The sequence below is a fragment of the Hydra viridissima genome, unplaced genomic scaffold (genome assembly GCF_058129835.1).
Source record: "Hydra viridissima isolate aposymbiotic clone 2 unplaced genomic scaffold, HvirCarnegie_v1 scaffold_4, whole genome shotgun sequence".
Taxonomy (NCBI): Eukaryota; Metazoa; Cnidaria; class Hydrozoa; order Anthoathecata; family Hydridae; genus Hydra; species Hydra viridissima.
The window spans coordinates 19,084,516-19,108,938 of NW_028324303.1; the positions used below are offsets into that span (position 1 = coordinate 19,084,516).

The 24,423-nt window shown below is 34.1% G+C and overlaps 3 protein-coding genes and 2 pseudogenes across 3 annotated transcripts; 2 read left to right on the plus strand and 3 right to left on the minus strand.

The window, feature by feature from the left end:
* Positions 1–3,408: 3,408 nt before the first annotated feature.
* On the minus strand, positions 3,409–4,128 carry LOC149890331 (uncharacterized). Its single transcript, XM_090085252.1, has one exon. It carries the CDS (start codon positions 4,126–4,128, stop codon positions 3,409–3,411), a length of 720 nt encoding a protein of 239 aa, XP_089941378.1.
* Positions 4,129–4,132: 4 nt separating this feature from the next.
* LOC145190892 (uncharacterized) lies at positions 4,133–4,756 on the minus strand. The gene has a single exon (XM_080067797.2). The coding sequence runs from the start codon at positions 4,754–4,756 to the stop codon at positions 4,133–4,135; it is 624 nt and encodes a 207-aa protein (XP_079923923.2).
* A 30-nt stretch (positions 4,757–4,786) lies between these two features.
* LOC149890332 (uncharacterized) lies at positions 4,787–8,335 on the minus strand. Its single transcript, XM_090085253.1, has one exon. It carries the CDS (start codon positions 8,333–8,335, stop codon positions 4,787–4,789), a length of 3,549 nt encoding a protein of 1,182 aa, XP_089941379.1.
* A 9,960-nt stretch (positions 8,336–18,295) lies between these two features.
* Positions 18,296–20,976, plus strand: LOC149890333 (uncharacterized; annotated as a pseudogene).
* A 30-nt stretch (positions 20,977–21,006) lies between these two features.
* Positions 21,007–23,717, plus strand: LOC149890334 (uncharacterized; annotated as a pseudogene).
* The last annotated feature ends 706 nt before the right edge of the window (positions 23,718–24,423 follow it).

Consider the following 24,423-nt stretch of genomic DNA (forward strand, 5'->3'; position numbering starts at 1 on the left):
TACTTATTCTGAAATGTGTCAAGTTTTGGTGTATTCTAATTTAAAGAAATTTAAAGTCAATATATCTTCAGCGATGGAACTCAATATTGTGCTTTGTAAAACAGTTTAAAGTGTTCTTTTATGTCAATAGTTTTTTATTCTTTTATGAAACAGATGACTTAAGAGAAACTCATCACCATGCAAGAACTAACTTTACTTTTGGGTCTCTCTGTTCATCATTCTGTTTGCTTTGTTTTAAAATTTCTTTTAGAATCCAATTATGCCTACTTTTGCACCGATGCTTTTCCTGGAGAATTTTTATCGACATACTTGATTTTTTAAAAGTGTACAAAGTAGTTGGTTCTACGTTAGCTTTAAATTTTTAATTCTATGAAAACTACGTGTTATAATAATTTTTATTTGCAGGAATCTTGAACCCATAAAGAGTCATATTTTTAGAGTCACTATGTTATATAATTTTATGTCACTTTGTTGTGGTACTGCACTGCACCTTTAATCTTTTCTTTAATTCGCTAAATCTGCCATTCACCATTACTACGCCTTTAAAGGTAATTATTTCAATACCTTCTTTTTGTTCTATCATCATAATGATCTGCGTAATAACTCATATACAGAGAGATTTTGATTCGTTTTTGCATAATTCATAATGTTATGTGTAAGTTGTTGAACAAAATACGCTAGTTCAAAAGAGAATGTGGCATTTTTATTATAAGCTAGTTCAAAAGAGTATGTGGCATTTTTATTATATACTAGCGAAAGAGGTTTTTTGAAATGCAACTTCATAAAATTTTTAATTAATATAAACCAAAGTCATGAGCAGGATTATCGATGATAATTCTTTCTTTATTTTCATTTTGCTTTAAGAACTGAGTTGTAGGGAAGTGATTCAGTCTGCTTTGATAATAAAAAAAAATTGGGATATTTTTACATGTTAAATGAGTTTTTTTGTCAAAAAAAGGAAAAAAAGCACTATACAGAATACTGATCATACTATACAGAATACTGATCAATAAGTTATAAAAAACAACCTGAATGAGAAACAGCAGAAAAAGATTTATTAATTTTGCGAAAGCTCACTAGTGATGGACGATTTATTCTATATTATGCTATTAAACTAATTGTTAAAAAAGAGTTAATTATTAATGCATTGCTTGAATTAAACGGTAAGCGTTTAAGTTCTGCATATCAAAAATTATGTTTTCTCGCCAACTTTTACATAAACAAATTATTGTTTAATTGAAAAATGCGTAAAGGCTAACTTTAGCTGCTGCATTTAATTAAATCATTATTAAAACAGGTATTATAAAAGCGTTAGTTAAATATTAATTATAAATATTGATTATTATCATAAAATTAATTTATAACTATTTTTAAGTATTAAGTATATCCAAATATAATAATTAAATTTCACAACTTTAATTCTATTTTAAAGTTGTTGAAAATAAATGTTTAGTTATAGTATATTGAATTCTACATTTATTTAAAATCTAGGTAAACTTATGTGTATGTTTGTATGTATGCATATATATATATATATATATATATATATATATATATATATATATATATATATATATATATATATATATATATATATATATATATATATATATATATATTTGTAAATTGTATATCTCAAAGATTTAATAATATTTAAAAATACATATTAAATATGTATTTTTAAATAATATTAAATATGTAAATTATATATTAAATATGTATTTCAAATACTTAATAAATAAAATCTTTTTATAGCATGAAGATACAATTGTACTCTTTTGTATTTTACAAGTCTTGATTGAAATGGAGTTTTTTAGCAATGCAATGAAATCTGACGATCAAGTCCTTGGTCAAATTGCAAGTGAAATATCCCGCACAGGCATGGTTTTAAAGGAGCAAAAAAAAAACACTTCAGAAATTTTTATTAAATAACCGTGAAAATTGTCGTCCCATTCGGTTCATCGAGTTTGTTGAAAAAGATGGTTGTAATAGAGTTCCAACTCAAAATCTTTTATGCTTTGGATCTTGCTCATTAAAACCAGCTAATGTTAGCACTAATCTCCATATCTTTGGAAGTTGCAGGCCCTTGAAAACTTCATCACGAATTTTGTCTATGGATTGCTCAAACAAAATGATTAAGAGCTTCATCAGTCACAATATCACCAGCGAATGTGGTTGCTCTTACAAATGAACGGCAATAACAGTTGGCTGTTTTTTCCTGTTACAATAATCAGTTTTTATCACTATAATCTTAATATTATAAACGCTGGCAAAAAATATCTTGCTCCATTATTACTTTAAATTGTATTTTCAGTAAATCAAGTTTTGAATAGAGTTCTTGATTAGATATAAAAACTCTTGGGATCAAAAGTTTGCTAATAAAGAGTTACTTATGTGTTTTTGGTGACAAAGTTGTAATAATTAGTAATTCCTTTATGTGCATCCTTGTAACACGGTCGTTGGCTTAAAAAAGATATGTTTTTTAAGAGGTATGTTTTTTCATAATACAGAATCTTCAAGGAAACATTTATTTGGTATATATTATAATCTATGACATTAGCAAAGCCAATTTTTTGTAAGCTTCATAAATCTAAGTAAAGAATCCTGTTTTCGTCAATCTTAAGACGTTTGTAAAGATCACTGATATGTATCTTGGCAGTATCACCGTGACCAGCAGTTAACGCCTATATTTTGCGAGTGGCTAAATGAGAGGATGTCCTGAGCACAGTTACTGTAATCGAGCGGATAATATGGACTCTGCAGCACTAAGAATGAAAGAGCGTTGTTAATGCAACAGCATTAATTTTGAGCTGGAAATCTTTAACACGCAATATACGTACTATTGTATTATATCATAGAAATAATCATTATAAGTTTAGACTAATCAGCAACCATTAATTTTCCTTAAAACGTTTGTTTCATTACATTAAGACCTTTTCTTTAGATAAGCATGATCTTTAATTGCCTGACAGTAGAAATTGAGCCTTATCAAATTACTAAAGAGATGCCAACTGCTATTTCATTTTTAACCGCTTTGTTTCTAGCTTTATGCTAAGCTTTGCTCATCTTAATGTTTTGTTTCTAGCTTTATGCTAAGCTTTGCTCATCCTAAAAGCTAAGATCTTTAATAATAGTATTCCACTCGTCCCATGTTGTGAATATTTCTTTGTTTTTAACTGACTAAGGAAGATCGACTCAACGCCTTTTTTGTAACTTGTTTATATATATTCTTATTAAGAAAACAGCGTTATTTATACTAAATCTGACATAGTTGACAATTATTCGTAACTAAAAATAAGATAATAATTACCAACTTCATACCATATATTAATTACTGTAAAAATACTTGACGTCATCGCGTGGTTTAATAAATGTTTATGACACACTCCCCCAATTTGTAGAGAACATCTACAAATTCTCATCAAAATGTTCATCAAGGGCTGTTATTTTAATAAGTTCCTTAGCCTTTGATTTCGCCATTCGTGAAGGTCTTTGTTTCAGAGTTTTTGTTTGCTCTGCTGATATGTTTTCGCAAGGTTTAGAATCGTTTGAGAATTCCTCGATCTCAGTAGGATCTTGGCAAATTTCCATCGGATAAAGCATCTGAATCGGTCTTTCCACTACTTGATTATTTCCCGTTCTTAATTTAACACCGCGGATTATATTATCTTCTCCGCGTACAAGTTTCGTTACCATACCAATTTTCCACTCACCTCTATTCTTTTCTTCTCCTTTAAGCAAGAAAATCTCTCCCACTGCTATGTCCTTTTGATTATAGCCTCCTTTGCGCTGATGATTTTCTCGTAATGATCTTAAGTACTCGTTTGTCCACCTTTTCCACGCTAAGTTCTTGCATTTCGTGATATACCGCATTGCTCGTGTAGTCGATTTGTTGTTAAAATCTTCATCATCGTCATCTTCTGCATTTTCGGAAGGGATCGTAATACCTTTCCCATGTAAAATCATGTTTGGTGTTAATATCGGAAGTTGAATATCGTTCTCGATATAACCTAATGGTCGGTTATTCAAAGTATTTTCAATATCAATCAAAACTTCTTTAAGTCGTTCGAAAGTCAGACGAATCCTTCCAGTTGCTTTGTGTAATGATCTTTTTACCAAACCCACCATTCTTTCAAAGAAACCTCCCCCACCATGGGTTTCTTGCTAAATTAAACTTCCATTTTATGTTCATTTCACCTAAGTAATTGTTTATCAGCGGGTCTTTCTGCAATCGTCGGATCCACCTTGCAGTACTTACAAATGTTTTGGCATTGTCGCTTATTATGAGTGCAGGTGTGCCCCTTCTTGCAATCATTTCTTTTATACTTCGACGGAATTCTTCATTTTCCATTGTTTTTAGTAGATCCAAATGGATTGCTCTTGAAGTTGCACAAGTATAAAGTACAATGTATGATTTTTTATAACACTCTTTGCTTACTTTATATTCGATTGGGCCAGCGAAATCCAAACCAATAGTTTCAAAGGGGTATTTGCTTTTAGTTCGATACTTGGGCAAATCAGCTGTTAATGGAGCTAGTAATGGTTTGCACCTGAATCTTTTACACCAATTGCAATCGTATATAATTGTTTTGACTTGGCTACGTAAGGTATCTGTCCAATAATGCTCACGAAACTTGGACATTGTCAGACCAACCATCCCATGGTGAGTCTGTGCATGTGCTCTTTGAATAACCAAGTTTGTAAAGGGATGCTTGCGAGGTAAAAATATTGGGTGCTCACCTTGTATACGACCCATGCAAACTAAAAGCCAATTGTGATTTCTATGTTATCGTAATCTTTCTGAAGTTTCTTTAAATTGTTCGGATTTTTCAAATTCGTATTGAGCAATTTTGATCAGCTTCTGCATCGCGTTGTTCCTTTCAGTAGCTGATAGCACACCTCGACATTTTCTTTTACTTTTGAGATTGATAATGATTCTAAAGATCCATGCCATTATTCTTATAACTTTTGGTAGTTGATACTTGTTCATAAGTTCATCAAAGTAGTTAAACGTCTCTGCTGTGGCAAGGTTATGTATTTTTGTTGGATTAACTTCTTTCATTACTTCATCCATTTGTGTATGAACTATATTGGTTGGCCACTCATTCTTTTTGGTAAGCCATGTTGGACCGTTGAACCATATTTGTGGAATTTTTCCATTTTTAATTCCTCTACTTCCAATATCAGCTGGGTTCTGATTGGTTGGACAGTGACGCCAGATAATCCAACTTCGTTTATTGATTTCTTTGACACGATTTGATACAAACTGCTTCCATTTACGATTGTCATTAAGGATCCAATGCAGTGCTACTGAACTATCAAGCCAACCGTATATTTCCATAACTGGGTATCCTTCAAGTGCCAATTTAACGTTTGTAAGAGCATTAGCTACCATGTGTCCAGAAATCAATTCAAGTCTGGGAATAGAACAACCTCGTTTTGATATGCGTGATTTGGCTGTAAACAATCCTTGAGTTACTTTGTCTCCTTGATGTACTACTACGTATATTGCACTGCAGCAGCCATCTTTGCTTGCATCACCAAATCCATGGATTTCAATCTTTTTTATTATATGATTCAAAACAGTTATACTTCTTGGTATTGGTGTAAGGTCTGGTAACGTATATTTCCAAAGCATCCATTCCTTTGATAATTCAGGTGAAAGTTTTTTATCCCAAGCAAATTTTAAATCACAAATTTGCCGATATATAAGTTTTGCTGTTAGTGTTATTGGGGAAATCACACCAAGTGGATCAAAAACTCTAGCCAAACTTTCTAAAATTCCTCTTTTGGTTATGATGTTTGTTTGGCGAGTTGGTCTGCAATCCACTAATAAAGTGTCATCATTTTTGTCCCACAACAAACCAAGAATTTTTGAATAACGTTTATTTTGTTCATTGATGGTAACTTCATGATTGTTCTCTTTTGAATCATTGGTTTCTAATGCAGGAAAATTCGAGTGCCATTTGTGAAGCTGGAATCCTCCCATTTCGAACAGATGAATTGCTGTTTGTTTCAATTTTTCGACACATTCCAGGTCAACTCCCCCAGTGATTATATCATCAACATATATGCCCCTGTTGATTATCTGAATTTCATTCTTTTTATGCGGATAATGTTTTTCATACGTCATTAAATGTTGCTTGATTACTCCCCCAAGAATAAAGGGACTAGATGCACAGCCAAACGGGATTCGAGTAAATCTTAGAGTTATTACTTCTTTACTTTTCAAGTCCGATATCCAATAGAAACGGAAAACATCACGATCTTTAGTATCAACTCTTATTTGTAGGAACGCTTGTTTAATGTCTCCAGTAAGACAAACAGGTTGCAATCTGTTTTGTAAAATAACATTGAGTAGTAAGGGTTGTAATGGAGGACCAATATGTAAACAGTCGTTAAGTGAGGGTGATCCGCACTCTTTAGCTGACGCGTCAAAAACAATCCTTAGCTTGGTTGTTTCGGAGTCCTCTTTTATCACTGCTCGATGAGGCATGTAGAATATTCTCTTGCCAGTTGGTTTGTTTGGTGCATACTCAATTATCCCATCCTTGAGTTGTTCTTGAATAATAGCATTATATTTTATGAGATCATTTGGTTTCTTTTCCAGTTTTCTAAGTACGCTATGAAACCTTGAGATACTCCCATCTGAATAGGATGCTAGTTTTGAATGTTCTACTTTCCATGGTAATCCAGTGTGATAAGAACCAGTCGAGTCTTGTTGTAGCTGTTCTTTAAATTCTTCATATACTTCATTTTGATTCCCTTCGCTTTGATCTTCTAGACCAAGAACATCCAAGCTATATAGTTCTTTGTAACAGTCGTTGGTTGACTTTGTAAAATATAAACAGTCCGAGGTGCTTTGTCCTGGTCCCATAACCGTCCATCCAAATATGGTTTCTTCTGCAATAGCTTCTCCATCATTTCCAGTCCTGAAACCTTTCAACTTTATTCTTGCAATATCACCAGCACCAATTATAAGATGAATTTTATGATCATCGTAGTCATCTTCATTATGAAAATGTAATCCCTCTAAGTGTTTGAATTTCTTTTTTAGGACGGATATCCTCGGATTTTGTAGTACTGTAAGCACTTTCCTTTCTAGCTTGTAGAGTTTAATATCAAGGCTGTTGCGTCCGTTTATTGAATATAGAGTTGTGTAGAACAACGGAAGGTTTTGATGTACTGATCCAGTCATTGTTTCAATGTTTTTCGATTCCCAATTATTTGGCTCTAACTTTAGGTACTTGATTAGCGTAGATGAAGCATACGAACTACCAGCTCCTGTATCCAAGAGTGCTCTCACTTTATATTTGCCAACGTTCACAACGACTGTGGGATGAATAGTTTGTCCTTCGTATCCAGCCATAAGGATACCCTTTTTTGATTCGTCTTTATTAACCCCAGTGCATATAGATGAATGATGCCTTCCTTGACAATTGTAGCAAGAACGTTTGCTACGACAGCTGGATACTGTGTGGTTTGTTGACGTGCAGTTGAAGCAGCGATGGTTTTCTTTAAGATATTGTTTCCTTTGCTGTGTTGAATGAAGTTTCGTACATTCGTGACTACGATGATTTTGCGAACTGCAGTAGACACAGCCAATGTTTTTAGTTTCGTTATGTTGGAAGTGTTTTTCCATTTGATTTTTGTGCTCCCAATTATTGTGGGGTTTTGAATTTTTTTTTCTGATATTATTTTTTGTTCGTCCAATAGATGATTCTGGGTTTCGTAATGTATATTCACGTAGAGCTTCAATTAGCTGTTCAAAGCCCCATTCCTGCCATTTTGGATCTGTTCGAGTAATATCAGCTTTAACAGGGCCCAGTTTGTCGAGAGTTTCACGTACCAGTATTTCTGCTGTTTCCAATTTGTTTAAAGTTTTCAACGAGTTTATGCTTACATTTAATTTTCTGTAAAAATGATGTATTTGATCCACGTCGGTATTTTTTATGTAGAGAAGATCCATGATATCACGACCATGCTGGCGTATAATTTCAGAAGTGATTCCATATTTTTGATTTAGAATCATTTTTGCTTTTTCATAACCATTTGCATTAAAAGGGAGTCCAGCAATTTCCTCTTTTGGCGTGTTTGATAATAGTTCACGTAAGTACGATAATTTAGTTACTGGAGGATAGCTTCTGTTGTCAATTTCTGTGCTGAATTGTTCCCAGAACCGCACCCAATCCAGAATAGTCCCATCAAATTTTGAAATTTGTAGTCTGGGAAGTTTTGCTTTACAATCATTTGTGTGTGCACTGTGCATGCTTTGAGTTGTTTCTTGTTTTTGTTCATTTAGTTCTTCTTTTACACGAGCGATTTCTTCGTGCATTTTCTTCTTTTTCGTAATTTCTCTTTCTACGCGGTATTCTTCCAGCGAGGTCAGAAGTTCGCTTTGCTGTTTAATTAAGTTGTTCTGTTGTTCGTACCAGTTGTCGATTTCTTGATTGTCGGCGTTTTCTTCGTCTCTTTTTAATTCTTCTATGTTTTGGATTAAGTTAAAAGTCTCCGACAGTTTTGCTTTGATGGTTGGTTCTAATCTATCTAGTGTGTGTATATCGTTATTGTTCAATGATATGCGTACTTCCAGACCAAGTCGCTCAACTTTTGTTAATGTTAGTTCCAATTTCCTTGATAGTGTAGCGATTGGATCTTCAGTTGCTTCGGAGGCATTTTAAATTCTATTGTAATCTTTGATTCCTTACGTCGGTTGATAGCTTGAAGAGTGTTCCGTAGATTCCAGTGTCCTGGCAGGGTCGCCACTTTGTGTTGTGAATATTTCTTTGTTTTTAACTGACTAAGGAAGATCGACTCAACGCCTTTTTTGTAACTTGTTTATATATATTCTTATTAAGAAAACAGCGTTATTTATACTAAATCTGACATTGTTGACAATTATTCGTAACTAAAAATAAGATAATAATTACCAACTTCATACCATATATTAATTACTGTAAAAATACTTGACGTCATCGCGTGGTTTAATAAATGTTTATGACATCCCAACGCGTGATGGTTTTATTCTTAAAAACAGACGGGGATTTATGAGTGCGATGTTTTTGTGATTGTGGAGTTTGAGCGCGAAGACGGTGTGAGAGTGGAGATTATTTAACAAGAATTTTAATGAGTATAGTAACAATATACTTTTTTTTTTTCTCACATTACTAAACAAATATTCTCAATTACTTATTTCATTAATATATTCTTTTGATAGTAAAATAAAAATAATATTATATAAATGCCGGTGATAATATGCAAGCAAAGTCATTTGAACATTTTCTCTTACACCCTTTGAAGTCTTGGTCAAAGCGTTTTTCTTCATTAGAATTTTTTCTCACTTTAACATTTTCTCTTTCTCTGTTTTCCAAAAATCTCTTTTTAAATCCTTCCTGAAAAAAGGAATCTCCAAAGAGATTCTGTTTGATTTTCTTATTAGCTGTTTTTCTACATGTCTGCAAATGTTTCCTAAACCAGTTGCTGTTCTAGCATAAGCGATGATTTTTATTTTAAATTTTTTAGTTTATTTATTTCAATCTCTGAGTCATGGTTCTCTAAAACAGAATTTACCAGTTTTCTTTTGATTAGCGTTTGTCTCTGGTCTCGACTTGATTGTAAAAGTTAAAAAAGATTTACAGAACTGTCGCGTGCCTTACTAATTGAACTATTACCATTTATCGGTGCAGTTACCATTAAACTTCTGGTTGTCATTGTGAAAACAATTTTAAATTGCAATGGTGTCACTGATTTATTTAATACGCAAATATAATTGTGTTTCCACATGGTATTTCGGTACAAAACTCGCTCTTTCCTTCGATCAAATGTTATATGTTTTAGTTGGGTAAAACTTAAAAATGATGTTTAAATTTTCTTTCGTTTTCTCTCCTCACACGTCTCATTAATTTTGAAGCGAATATTAGGCCACCAGAAGATTTTAGGAATGATATATATGTAAACGTCAATGAGTTTTAATTCCGCATTTGAAAAGAAAGTTGATACGGCACTCTCTATGCTGCCAAGAAATCCATTATTCATAATAGACCAGAATAACATCAGTCTTTTCGTCACTCCATCTTTTGGAAAAATAGACATTGTATACTCAATATTATTTAGTGCCCTTTGAGTTTGTAATATTTGTTATAATATTTGTATCTAAACTAACCTCTAATTTTATCTGATTTAAAATATTTTATTATCAATTTGATTTATCTCACTGGTCAGCATATCTTTTATTGTTGAAAAAGTGAGAACTGATTCAGCGTCCCAAATTTGTCTAGAAAATGTTTCTGGAGAATTTTGGGATGCTTTATCAGATTAGTTATATTTATTTTCATTGTCTATCGTGTCTATCTATGTCTATTTCTACTTTACTTGCTATACAAGAAGTCTTAGTTATACTAAATTCCTTTTTTCTCAATTGATAGTAAATTCTAAAGGTATTTTAGGTATGATAAACATATAAGTTTGCATGCAGACATTAAGAATGATTGCCAATTAGTTATACACTCCATAGGACAGAGATAGAGATAATTTATATACAAGATGTGCAGTAAAAAAACTTCGTTTTGAATTCCGAAGTTTTTAATTTTGATGAAAATACTTTTAAGTAGTGAGAAAATCCCAAAAATATAAATTAAAAATATAATGAAAAATTTACCAAATTCCTTTTAAACAATAATATTCTTGGCACTAAGATAAAAAAGTTCTTTTGTAGGTCTTAGGAATTTCTTTTAGTAGTATAGTTGATGAGAGAATCAGGAAAAAAATTCTATAAACTTCAATAATAGAAAAAAAAGCTTATATGAGATTTCTTAGAAAGGGTTATCCGAAATTCGATTATAGAGCTATTTAATAGACTAAATAAGCCCCAGAAAGGGCATTAAATAGCAGAGCGTAGAGCTAGTGAATAGTCTTGTTAGTAATCTAAGGTAATCTAAATGGCCGTGGGCTAAGATCTGCAACTTAGTAAGGCTTGTGTTCTATAATTAGTCGACACTCTTAACTAAATCGTTCGACACTCTTAACTAAATCGTTCGGCGCGGCTTGCGAGTAGCTTTAGGAATGCGTTTCATACATCAATAATATTTTTTTTTTACTGTTAGAGATTATATACAGTATAGATAATAACCATAAAACATAGACAGCGCCTTAGAACAAGAACTAAAGAGGTTGCTCAGAGATAAAATAATAACTTGAGACAAGTACCTGGAAATCTTCAAGAAATAGGTAACTTTATCAACCAGCCAAAAAAAAGAGTCTTAGCATGTTCTTGCAACCGATCAGAGACACTAGTCTCTAGATTAGAAGCTCACCAAGGAAGAACCTGAGTCAATAGGATTAACACCTGGAGAGTTGCCATCGACCGATCAAAAAAATGAGCCTAATCAGAAGCTGAGCAAGGAAGAGCGTAAGTTGTAAGAATTGAAACCAGAAGTGTTGCCATCAGCCGATCAAATAAAATGAGCCTGAGCCAACCGATCCGAAATACGAGTCTTAAGATCAGCAAGGAAGAGTTGGCAAACTTCGAAATTTACAAGAGTACTGACAAACTTAAGAATTATAAAGCCACCATACCACAAGGACATAAGATTGAGTTATTTCCAACTGAACTGATGTTAACCATAAAATCAAAATCAGTTGATCCTTTGGAGAACGAGATAGAGGAGGAAGGGCGGAAATTTTCGTATATGCTTGCTTTAGTGTTTGAAAGGGAAGACAAGATATCTGAGGATGACTCCGATATTACATCCACAACTGCATATCTGGGGGCCGCAGGTGTACCAATACTAAATAAAGACGATACCAAGGATTCTCACAAAATATTCGAAAAAGTGATAACGGAAAATATGATTTCTTTTACGTCTACTAACACTGGCTGGTCAATAAAATGATGCAAATTTATAATCATTAGCTCTGCCGAGTACAGACCTTTCCGCGGTAGTAGCTTTTATGAGACATCTAGTGGTATACTAAGGAGATGTGTTATCATAGTGAGGAACACGGATAAATGATGCGTTGAATGGGCCATACTATCCAAGAAATTTCAAGCGAATTACCATAAAAAATGTGAGAGCAATTACAGGAGGCACCTGAGTGAGCTAAACTTCAAAGGGATTGATACCAGTGTGAAGGTCACAGATGTTTAAAAACTTGAATGTCTTTACCCAGGGCTATTTGATAATGTCTTCGGATGGAGTAAGGGGTTTTACCCAACGTATATTAGCAAGATGGAAGGGTATTTTAGAGAGCAGGAAGACAAAAAAGGCGAGAAGGAAGACCCCATTATAAACCTCTTACTAATGTCAGATAAGGCAAATCCAGAAAAGAATCACTAAGTTTTGATCAGTAGCCTAGCGGGTATGTGCTATCAGCATAATAAGCATTATGGAGTAAAGCACCCTTGTGAGCGCTGCTTGCATTCAAAGAAAAAAAGAAAAAAATTGGGAAAGCATAAAAAAAGTATTCTAAAATTTGTAAATAAATACAAGCAGACACCAGTGCTATTCATAAGTGACTAACTTGCCAGTGCCTTTGCCAATCCTGAAAAGAGCTAAACGTATTTCTTATCAAAGCAGGTCCCGTGTAACTTATGTTATGTAGAAGTTACCAGCAATGGAAAAATTAAAGGAACATTCTTATACCATGGAGAGGAAGTTGTAGAACACCTCATGCACAGCCTACAGACAGAGGTGACTTAGACTACTGAATTCTTTGAGAGTTTAGATAAGTCGATGAGCCCTCGAGAACAGTATTTCCGTGGTAAAGAGAAAAAATGCTTTATATGTGATAAACCTCTGGTGAATCAAAAGCTACATCACCACACCTACATCAGTGGTAAGTGTAGGGGGGCAGCCCATTCAAATATAGCTCTATAAAGACCGAGACTGAGCGTAATAATACAAAGCTTCCTGTTATATTCCACAACCTAAGAGCCTATGACGGGCATATCATCTTGCAGCTTCTAGGTAAAGATACGGTAAATGATAAAATTACCTGCATCCCTAACAACATTGAAAAATATATGTCCTTCTTTAAAGGGTAGCTAAAATTTAAAGATTCTATGCAATTCCTAAACTCATCACTCGATTGATTATCTAAGAATCTGGGGATTAGGGAGCTGAGGGTAACGAGAAAAGGTCTTACTAAAGCTGAGTCTTCTACGGCAGAAAGTGTTCATCCCTATAAGAAAGTTAACAGCTTTGACAGGTTCGATGAGACCTGTTTACCACCCAAGGAGGATTCTATTCTAGACTTAAAAAGAATGGGATAAAGAATGGAGACTATGCACTCGCACAATAGGTTTGCAAAACGCTTAAATGAGAGCTACATAATATACACAACGACTATCCTATTGCCCCAGAGAAAATGATAGTTCCAGAAGAATGGCTAAGCAATTACCATAGAAAGCTAAACGAGGAGAGTAATCATAAAAATAAGGGGTTTGAGAAGCTGGTATCAAATCTTTGGAGTAAGAAGCGCTATGTTGTGCGCTATCGCAGCGAAAAGCTCTACCAATCGCTAGGTATGGTGATAACAAAGATCCATAGAGGTATAAAGTTTAGGCAGGAGCCTTGGATGGCTGATTGCATCAATATGAACACCGAGTTGAGGAAAAAAGCCAATTCGTTGGGCTAAGACCAAAATTTATTCAGTTCTGAAAGCGGGAAAAAATATCAAAAACGCAAAGAGGGTTGGAAAGATGAGCAAGTGAAGACATCTCTTAACCCAAGTGATGCAGAAAGATGGATAGAGTCTAATAGTATCATAACCCACACCTGAAGCCAGCCACTATACGTTAAGTGAGCCTTTCAGGTGGAAACTCTGTCCTCCCTGGAACTTTGTATAACTCTTCACGGACGAAGCGTCTGGCTGGCCCATCGGTGAGACTCTAAAGGGCGGGCTGACCGTCACGTCTCAGGACTGAGTCTATAGTATGTGTAGTAATAGACCAGATGGGTTAGTAGCGCAACGATGCCAACCTTCAAGCTCACCTAGTGCGTATAGATAACACGAGAGAGCGCCAGGAGATATTTGGGCTCCTTGAGACCAGGAACCTTTCGAGCTGGTTGTGAGGGTATGTGATAGACCTTCACAGTGTTGTTGGCGTCTTTTGGTTTAACAACTAAAAATCTGGACGGCTCACCGTTGAGGGAGACTGATGGTAGCAATCTCACCTACTAATTAGATCTTTCCGAAGAGCGATGCGCCGTCAACAGTATCTCTTTAACATACTGCACATACTACAAAAAGTCTCTCAGTAAAAAGGCGATTGAAACGCTCTACTCTTCCTTGCCCGCGATGATTTCCGGCAGCTGCTACATGCAACTGAACACCGTGCTTCTTGAGTATCTGAGTAGAAGCACCAAGAAACTGGCAGCCGGGTTCAAACATAAAAATTAATTTCAAGGTTCGTTGGAGGCGCCCTTGCGAGCTCAATGCTCTAAGACAATCGTCTCACAAACTTTCATAAGACCGTAGAGAGCGTAAAGAAGTATGGGATACTCTTGATAATTCTTCATAAGGTGTCTACAGTTGAGATGACTCTTAGCAGAAAATAATGGCAACAGCTGTGATAAGTAATGGTAACAGCTGTGATAATCTTCAGAACCGCTTCTTGAAGTTCGTGGAGGCTGAATTTCAGCGCCATGACAACCTCAAGACAGCACATGATCAATCCCACGCACAATAGCAGTCAACCGTGATCACGCGCCTAGGAAAAATCAACACAGCCCTCGTATCATTGGGACAGCCCGGGAATCATATAGATTTAGCTAACGCAATCCAGGCATACAGAAACGCTCTGTAAAGTTTGGCCTTGCAGTTCATTTTTATTTTTATTTTTTGTGTTTCGCGTCTTATGTGAAATACCATCCAGCGAGTCCACCAGGAACTGCGACTGCGGCGACGTAACGCGCTTGGTCTTTGATGTTACACCACGAGGGGGACTAACCTTACTGCTCGTTTCTTAACCGTAGTCTTGCATTCTCCTGTCATCCCTAAACATATAATAATCCGAGAATTTGAATTATTTAGGAACACTGAGAAGTTCTTGGTTGGGCATCTCTCCTCTGGCACTCATCATTTTGCGATGGTGACCGTTCGCCATGACATATTTGTCGAGTCGAGACTTGGATGCATCCTCAGCTGCTAGGCGAGTGTTTAGTTTATCGAGGTTCTCGGGGCGGTTCTTTGCGTAATCTTGTTACGTCGTAGTAAGAGCCTCCATGGCTTTGTTGTGTCGTTAAATCTTATCATTAGTCTCGTCCTCTGAGAGCTTTTGTGCATTAACTTGGCCACCTATAAAAGCTGACGAGCTCGCAATGGCGCTGAATATAGCCATTCCAATAGCTGCCGTCATGCTCGCAAAACGCTATGAGTCTCACATTGATTTTTCAATTGCTAGGAGCAAGGCTAGCAGAGATCTATTTCTTATCGATCATGATCTGCCGAGGCAACTCACCGAACATTAAGTAGCCGATCAACTTCCCAGCGTCTCGCATATCAAATCTTGGCTCAGTCCTCGACACTAGCCTTTTTTCTCCGAGGCATAAGAGATGGCTAGTGCTCCGACGTCAACCACTGCGCTGAGATAAACAACGTCAGCTACTGCTTTCTTGTAGTCAGGTGTTGGAGTAGACATCTAGAAGGAAAGATGTAGCTATTATTGCCAATATATCAAGACTTGAAATGGAACCCAGTGACTTTTAAAGACCAGTCTTGGCGTGGACATCAACGTTCTTACCAAAGATTGCCCCAAACTCCAGGTATTGTCTGGTCGAGATACCTATCTGTTCTCTAAAGAACTTGCTTGAACCAAGTGTTCCAAGGGTGTGATAAAGAAATTGGGAAATAATTGGTCTGTAACACGTTCTTATATTTTTCGCGGAAGGAGAACCCTTGATTAACATAGATCGACGGAGACTCGATGTCTTAGATGGTAAGAGAACAGCAAAAAATTCCATTAGTAAGCGCTGATGTCAATGCATAAGCAGCAATCCTACGAGCCAGAGCAGCGCGTCTTTAATCCTGTCCATGGTTCTTTTTCTCTCGGTTCAGGTTCTGGAGGCTTGAAACCAGGATCAGGTGACGCTATAGCTGAAGCGTTAGGTAGTACTCTACCGAGACTAGTAACTAACCAATCTATTGTTGTGGCGATAGCTGTCAGCACCGCGCCTATCATAATCCCCTGCTCGCGGAATATCGCTCTTATTTTTTAATTTAATGCCAATGCCTTACCTTTTTTTCCAGTAATCCGTTCAGTTAGGTCGCATATCTGCGCGAACTGTCTTTTCAATCATTTCTTTAATTCTTTTACCCGAGCTTCTGCGTCAGCGAATCTTTTTTTTGGTTTCTAAAATTTTATTTTCATGTCCAATGTCGCTGAACCTCCCTTCAAAATCTTCCTCGTTGATCATCTGGATTTTTAGGACAATCCTTTTTGTTTCTTTTTCAGCTAAGTCTTTTTTAATATTCTCATTATCTATGAGCTGGCTGATACTCTTCACTTATTTTGAGGCTTTACCTATGGAATCAGCCTTAGTCCCCACTTCAATGAGTGATTCGTAGATTTAATCAAGGCTAACAGGGACTATATCCAAACTTTTAGTTTCATTAGATGGGTTGTCGATAGCAACAATTGTTTTATCCAACTCAATATCATTCTTAATGAACATTCTCCAAATATTGTAACTGTAATTAGCCAAGATGGCTTATTCGGCATGTATGGCACACAGCTCAACCCCCTGGGGGATAAGCTGGTGTGGCACGCTATCCGTGGCGAAATCATTTGGGTCAGACATTACTGGTTCGGTTCCCTAGTCTAAGTCATGATATGGTTGTGGTGCCTGGCACCGTGCGCTTGGTCTTTGATGTTACACCACGAGGGGGACTAACCTTACTGCTCGTTTCTTAAGCAATCTTGGCCGAGCTATAGGAGAAAAGATGAGTATATGGAGGCAGGGACAAGAACTTCAGAGACTTATGTATTATGGTGACAACTGGGAAATGCGTGACCTATTTCTGTCTCCAATAAAAATCTAATCTCAGCGTACCTCTCCTGATCGTTTGATTCAAGGATGTGACGATCAAGCTGATCCTGGTAATCTTACCTTGCTAAGGTGTCGTTCATTCTTAGTTGTAAGCACCGGGGCTAATGCCAGTGCAGCTAACGCTTACGGTATGAATCCCTGAAAGTACTACACACCTCTTGACTTTGAGTAGGTCTCAGGTAGAAGTCCATTACACCCTTCAAGCTTTGAAGACTATTATGAGTATGAGATTGCGTTCAGCAATCGACCTCAGGTCATAATCTCGACTGACACAGGTGTTGCTGTCAACTATAGTCTAAATAATATCGCTCTTGAGTGAGACTGCTTCATCCGCCTCGCTGCCTGCTGATGTCGCTTCGGCGCACAAGGTTGTTTTTTTCTGGCTTTCAATAAAATTATTAGCCATTGGAGGATTGAGCATTTTTGGTACACTAACCAGCTGGCTGTTTGATGTTAATATTGGTTGTGAAAGCTTAAAGTATGTTAAAATCTCAAGCCATAGCTTTATTACTTTTGCACGCCAGCCAGATAAGACTCAGCCAAGTCTCAACCTTGTGAGAGTAGACATAGAGGGAAGGAGTAATTTGCTATACTCAAATGGCTTAAACCCCACAAATGTACGAAGAAACTTTCCAACGCATTTCTGGAACGAACCGCGTAGTCTCAGCCGTTACGAAAATGGTTTCCAATAAGCAGAATAATCAAACCATAACCTTTAATGATTGATATCTACCTCCTTAGCACTATCGATCAACACCACCATGGCTCAGGATTTAAGATTGGGAACAATAGAACTAGCTACAAATAAACTTGAATAGACGTAAGTGTTTTGTATGGGGACGGCTCTTTTTTTTTTTTTTTTTTCTTAAGTAAGAAAGCTTTTATGAAAAAGTAAATTATGTATATAATTGTGAAGATTAAAAAAAATTCAAATTTGAAAATGGCTTACTTTTATAAACTGTAAAAAGGGGGCCAAGGAAAACACATTTTATTTGAAATACTCAAGTATATTAACTTTTATGTGATAAAATACGCAGGAAAATCGGAAATTATTTTATGGTCATCCTTTCTACTAAAACATAACAATTAAGCGTTTGTTAGAATATTTATGCTTTAAAGCTGTATATATTTAAAAAAAAGATGGTTTTAACTTTATAATAAAAAAAAAACAGAGTATGGTTACTTTTTTAAGTTTAAAAATTTTGTACATCAAATCTTATATTTCAGCAATAAAAAAACACGTAAAAATGACTGAGTCTCATGAAATAAAACTAAAAAAATTATGCAAAATATGTTGAGAAAGTCTAGATAATGAAAGTGTTCTTTTAACAAAACGTATCGTTACAAGAGAATTGTTTTTTTATCCGAATCGATAAGGACCACCCAAATATGCATCCTCAAAAAATGCGTTATAGATGCGTTTCAATATTAACAAATATTGAATAAGGTTCAAACACTGAACTAAAATAAAGATCTTAGCCTGAAAATTGCAATATAACTGAATGTGTTTGCTTTAAAGCCAATAAAGGAAGAATAAAAAAGAAAAAGATAAGTGGAAGACTTTTAAATATTAGTTATAGTGAAAATATTTGGACAAGACATGTAATAAATAACTTCCCAGCAAGCACACAACGTTGAAACAACGTTGAAATAACGTTGATCGACGTTGATCAACGTTATTTCGACGTTGATCAACGTTATTTTAACGTTGATTCAACGTCGTGTGCTTGCTGAGATACAATCTAAACTTTTACCTCAAACAAAATTTAATCTCAAGCTGCAAGATATTAACTGCATCTTAAAACCTCATGTGCATCTTTATGTGTGTACTATTTGCAACGACATTATGCATAAACCATTTATTATAAAAAAATGTCTTCATTCATTCTGCGCACCATGTCTGTTACCACTTTTCATTGGCAAACTAATATCAAAAACAAAATGCCCTTAATGTTCCTTTTCAATTCCAAGTGATGGGGTAATTTCATCAATCAATATCTTTGAAATGATAGGAAATTTGCAAGAAGTATGCAAGTAAGGTTATGGTAAATTGTTTAAAGTCACACAACTGTCAGAACAAAAGAAACATCAAAAAACTTGTCAAACAACTACGATATCAAGTTCAACAACATCAATATTATCATCATCAACTTCACAATAAACCTTTCAGATATATTTGCATTGGATTCAATAAATGCTATACCAAGAAATATTGAAGGTGCTGCTCTGCATGTAATAAAACAAAAAATCTTTCAAACAACATCCAATGTAATTGAATTTCCGACAGGTGGACCAAGGATAATACAATCTTTACAAAAACAGAGACTGTAAAATTACTATAACAAAGCAAAAATGTTTTTATTTTTTTATTAGGAAACTATGGTATGTTTTTTTTAATATTTTAAAAAAAATTACACAACGTTTTAGCCCTTATGCTTTACATCAACACCAAGAGCCTTCAAAGAAAGTTCAGATGTATGTTTACGCATAATTTGCAGACGACAGTTACAGCTAAAACATATGACCAAAACATGTGGAGAAAGCATCATTTCTACAATCAAGCAAACTGTTACTCTTTCGAAATCTTTTAATGAAAATGAAAAAGAATATATTCTGAACAAATCAAATATTTCAAAAGCCAAATTATCTGCTGAAGAAATGGTCAGTTTAAAAGCAAACATGAGCAGTACTTATGTCAATATGAAAATATTATCTAGGTACACAAGATTGCAATTATTATACAGAAATCTTGAAAAGACAAATTCAATACTTTTAATAGTTATTGTTAATAAAAAAAAATTTATCATTTTAGGTGGTTGAAAAAAAACAATATAATACGAGCTTCTAATGCAAAACAAAGAAATGTGGCTAAGAAATGGTCATGTGATGATCTTATTGTTAAAAACGCTCCATTTATGGTTGAAAAAAAAGATTCAAAAAGTTCTTACGAAATCAAGGAATTGCCATGTGCATATATTGAAAATATACAAGGGCATATAAAATATGTACTAGATAGACTAGAAAGGTACAAACAAACTTTTTTTAAAAACAGCTTTAACATACTACAATTAGTTAAATTACTTTAAAATACTACAATAAATTAAATGCAATACTATAAAAACAAAAACTAATTTTTCTTGTTATAATTTTAGCAACAACCAGTAATTATAATTTAGCAACAAATTATTATACAACAAGATTAACGACAACTAATTCCATATCAAAATAGAAGGTGACCATGGAGGTGATTCCTTCAAAATGTTTTATCAAGTAGCAAATGTGGAAAAGCCTAATAACAAAACTAATACAACAATATTTTTATACTTGAAGAAATATATAGAGAAATCATTTTTGTTATTTGATCTTAATCTTTTTTTCTTTAAATCATTGTGTTATATATATATATATATATATATATATATATATATATTAAGGTGCTCCAAAAAAATGACTTTTTTGAATTTCAACTAACATTAATTTTCATAAGGTGCCCCAACCTTGATATTACTAATAAATTTTTTTTTTTCATGATTAGATCACTCCATTACTTCCCTCAATGGGTCCAAAGGTCATTTTTTGCCCCTTTTTTGCCCATATTTCGGACTAACTGAGGGGAGTGTTACCATTATCTAAATTGATTTTTCTTTCTTTTTTTTTGTTGTTTTATCTTTTTGAAAGAAATTAAAGTATAATGTTAAGCTTTTTTTTTTTTACTTGAACAATGAAGATCAAAAATTCAAAAATATTGACTTATTTTACAATATTTTACTATCTTTGTCCTATGTACCATTTTAATGTGTTTTTTGTTAAATTCTAAATACACATATATTTGCTTCATTTTGTGAGCAATTATATTTTACCTTGAGTACGCAATTTGATTTTTAACTTACTTTATATTTTGGTTATCATTTATCTTTTCAGTAACTAATTAACTTAAAAAAAGTTACTTAATAGTAAAATGCCTCCTAAAAAGAAGTTGAAGCTTACTCGAAATAAGGCTGAAGTATTTCTAGTAAAGATAGTTAGAGAAAATCTTTCATGTTATAAACTTCCTACTGGCATAGAGGTTCTGCAATACTTCCTTTATCTAAGAAACTTGAATCCCAAAGTAAAGAAAACGGTTTTAATTAGTTGTCATTTCGAAATTAATTCATTTGAGCTCAGATGCCTTCCACAAGCTGACTGTTGCGTAATGTCTAAGTTGGTAAGGCCATGGAATCTTGCAGGATTCCCTATCATAACCTTAGAAAATATCAGGTAAATTATGAATTCAAAATTTATCAACAAGTTTATTTCTATCTTTATTTCAAATTTTGAATAAATTTTCCATTTTAAAGAAAGAAGATTGATAAAATGGTGAACAACTGTTACAAGTTAAAGAAGAATAGCAAACGGAACAGCCCAACAGATACAAAAAAGAATGAGGAATTTTTTGAAGAAATATTAAAATGCTTTTGGATTAGTAAAAACAAAGAAGAACTAATTGAAGATATTATGAAAGACAGGAGAAGGACATCCAAAGCCAAAAATGAAGATATTGCGTTTATCTTGGACCAACTTGGAAATAGGATGGGAAGAATAGAAACAAATGATAAAAGGTTTACATACACTATTAAGAGATCCCACACAAAATTGTGTTCCATGTTAAACATGGAAAATAAACTAAACAATGGTAAAAATCTTTATAGTTTAGAAAACTCTTCAAGCAGTGATAATAATTCTGACTGTGAATATGTGCAGATATAAAAAAAGAACAATCTACCTGTGTTGTTTTGTTACCAAAAAATATTTTAAAAAAAACAGCTCTCACAGCAATAGGTGAGGGACTTTCAGTTAGACAACACACTGCAATAGTGGCAAGTGTTATTGCAAATTCAGGAGTGATGTTACTAATTTTGCAATATCTTCTTCAACTGCGTTTAGAGTTGCAGAGGAAGCTAAAGAAGGAGAAAAGATTAAAAAACACATTACTGAACTTGTTAAATCTTCATCATTTTCAATTATTCTCCATTTTGATGGATAAATAGTTAAAGAGTTTACAAACGGAATAGAACATCAACTTGACAGACTGGCTGTTTCCATCAGAATAGATGGACAGAGTGAGCTTCTTGGGATTCCTCATTTGAACTTTTGCACTGGAGAAACACAGAAGAATACAATCATAAAACTTCTTCATCAATTTGATATTTTTGATAAATTACAAGGAGGCGTTTTTGAAACAACTTCTGTAAATACTGGTAATAAAAAGGGTGCGTGCATTAGATTAGCTGCAGAGCTTGATAGACCTCTACTTCTCCTAGCATGTAGGCATCACATCTATGAAAGGCATATTATTCACTGCTGGAACATTTATCCTAGCAGTAAAACAAATGGCCCAGATAATCCATTGTTTAAGAAGCTTAAAGATGTATGGAACTCAATTGATCTAAATTCCCATGTGTTAAACAAAGTAAAAACTAAAGACATTTCTGATAGCTGGCTGCAAGTACAGTTCAAGGAAGCCTTATCTTTCTCTCAAAATGTTATTAGAATGAAAACAATGAAAAAGGTATTTAAAATTTTGAATAAACTGAATTTTCTGTAATAAAATAAGTTTAGTACTGTTTTGTGTCTAAATAAATAGTTTTTTTTAGGATGGATGTAGGTCTGATTATCTAGAGTTAGTGGAATTGACAACAATGGTTTTATATGGTGATGAACAGTACAAACTAAGGAAACCTGGGCCTGTACACCATGCCAGATTTATGGCAAAAGGAATAAACCTTTTGAAAATGTATCTCCTTCTATTCAACATTTCTAGCTTGACAGGTTTCGAGAAGAAAGAAATAAATGATATGGCATTCTTCACAGCTGTATTTTACACTGAGTGGTTTATAAAGGCTGAAACTCCTGCTATCGCTCCATATCAGGTGACATTTCTATGTTTTAAAAGTTTTTAATCATTTCTTTGAAAATTTTGTGTAATATTTAATAGTCTAAAAATCTTTAGGATATGAAAGCTCTTTAGCAGATGGTGAGATACTCAAAAATCAATCCTGTCCAGGCAAAACCTGTTATAGAGTCTCTAAAGAGACACACCTGGTACATAGAACAATATTCTAGTTATGTCTCTTGTTGACAAAAATGTACAAAAACGGAGTGACATTGCCAAGAAGTTGTACTCAACCCCAAGACCAACAACTTATGCCGTAGAGAGACATCAATTTATTTTAAATATACTGAACTCCCTTATGTTTGATGATGATACTCCCCCAAGTTTGATCCCGCTTATAACTGACCAGATTTGGTTAACTTTTCATATCTTAAACCATGCAAATGCTGAAGTACAGTGGCTTAAGACTCCATCTGAGACATGGGATCGAAATGACTATTACCTAGAATTCAAACAATTTGTGAATAATCTTGAAGTAGTAAATGCCTGTAGTGAGAGAGCTATAAAACTAGTTCAGGTATCTATTTTTTATGTTTGGTACTTACTTTTTATGTTAAAAATCTCAATTTATTTCACAAGCTCATTACTTTTAAATATTGTTAAATATGAGCTGATCAATAAATCGCACAATGAGGATAAAAGACAAAGTACTTACCTTGCATCAAACAAATATAAGAAGTGAAAGAACAATTAAAAAAAAATCTGATTATGTAAAAAACTCTTTGTTTACAAAATAAGTTTATAAGCATAAACTATATTTGACAACTAATTACTTAAGAAACTAATCATAAATATTATTTTATTACGTAAATATAAATATTTTAAAAAGTAAATTATCTTGTTAACAAGCAGAACACTAATATAGTGCAAAAAAGCTTAAAAAAACCTTTTTTTTTTTTGAAGTTTTTGATCTTCATTGTTCAAGTAAAAAAAAAAAATTAAGCTTAACATTATACTTTAATTTCTTTCAAAAAGATAAAACAACAAAAAAAAAAGAAAGAAAAATCAATTTGGATAATGGTAACACTCCCCTCAGTTAGTCCGAAATATGGGCAAAAAAGGGGCGAAAAATGACCTTTGGACCCATTGAGGGAAGTAATGGAGTGATCTAATCATGAAAAAAAAAAATTTTATTAGTAATACTAAGGTTGGGGCACCTTATGAAAAGTAATGTTAGTTGAAATTCAAAAAAGTCATTTTTTTGGAACACCCTAATATATATATACATATAAGTTACAGAAAATTGAATCAAAGATTTCATGAAGTACTTCTGTGAAAATTGGCCAAACGCTTCAATCACACCCAAGCTTCAAATGCTGGAGTACCATGCATTAAATTTCATTAGAAAATGGGGAGTAGGACTAGGTACTTAAGTAGAGCAAAGGGAGAAAGTATTCATGCTGAAATCAACCGCATGAAGAGTACCTACTACCATATGAAAAG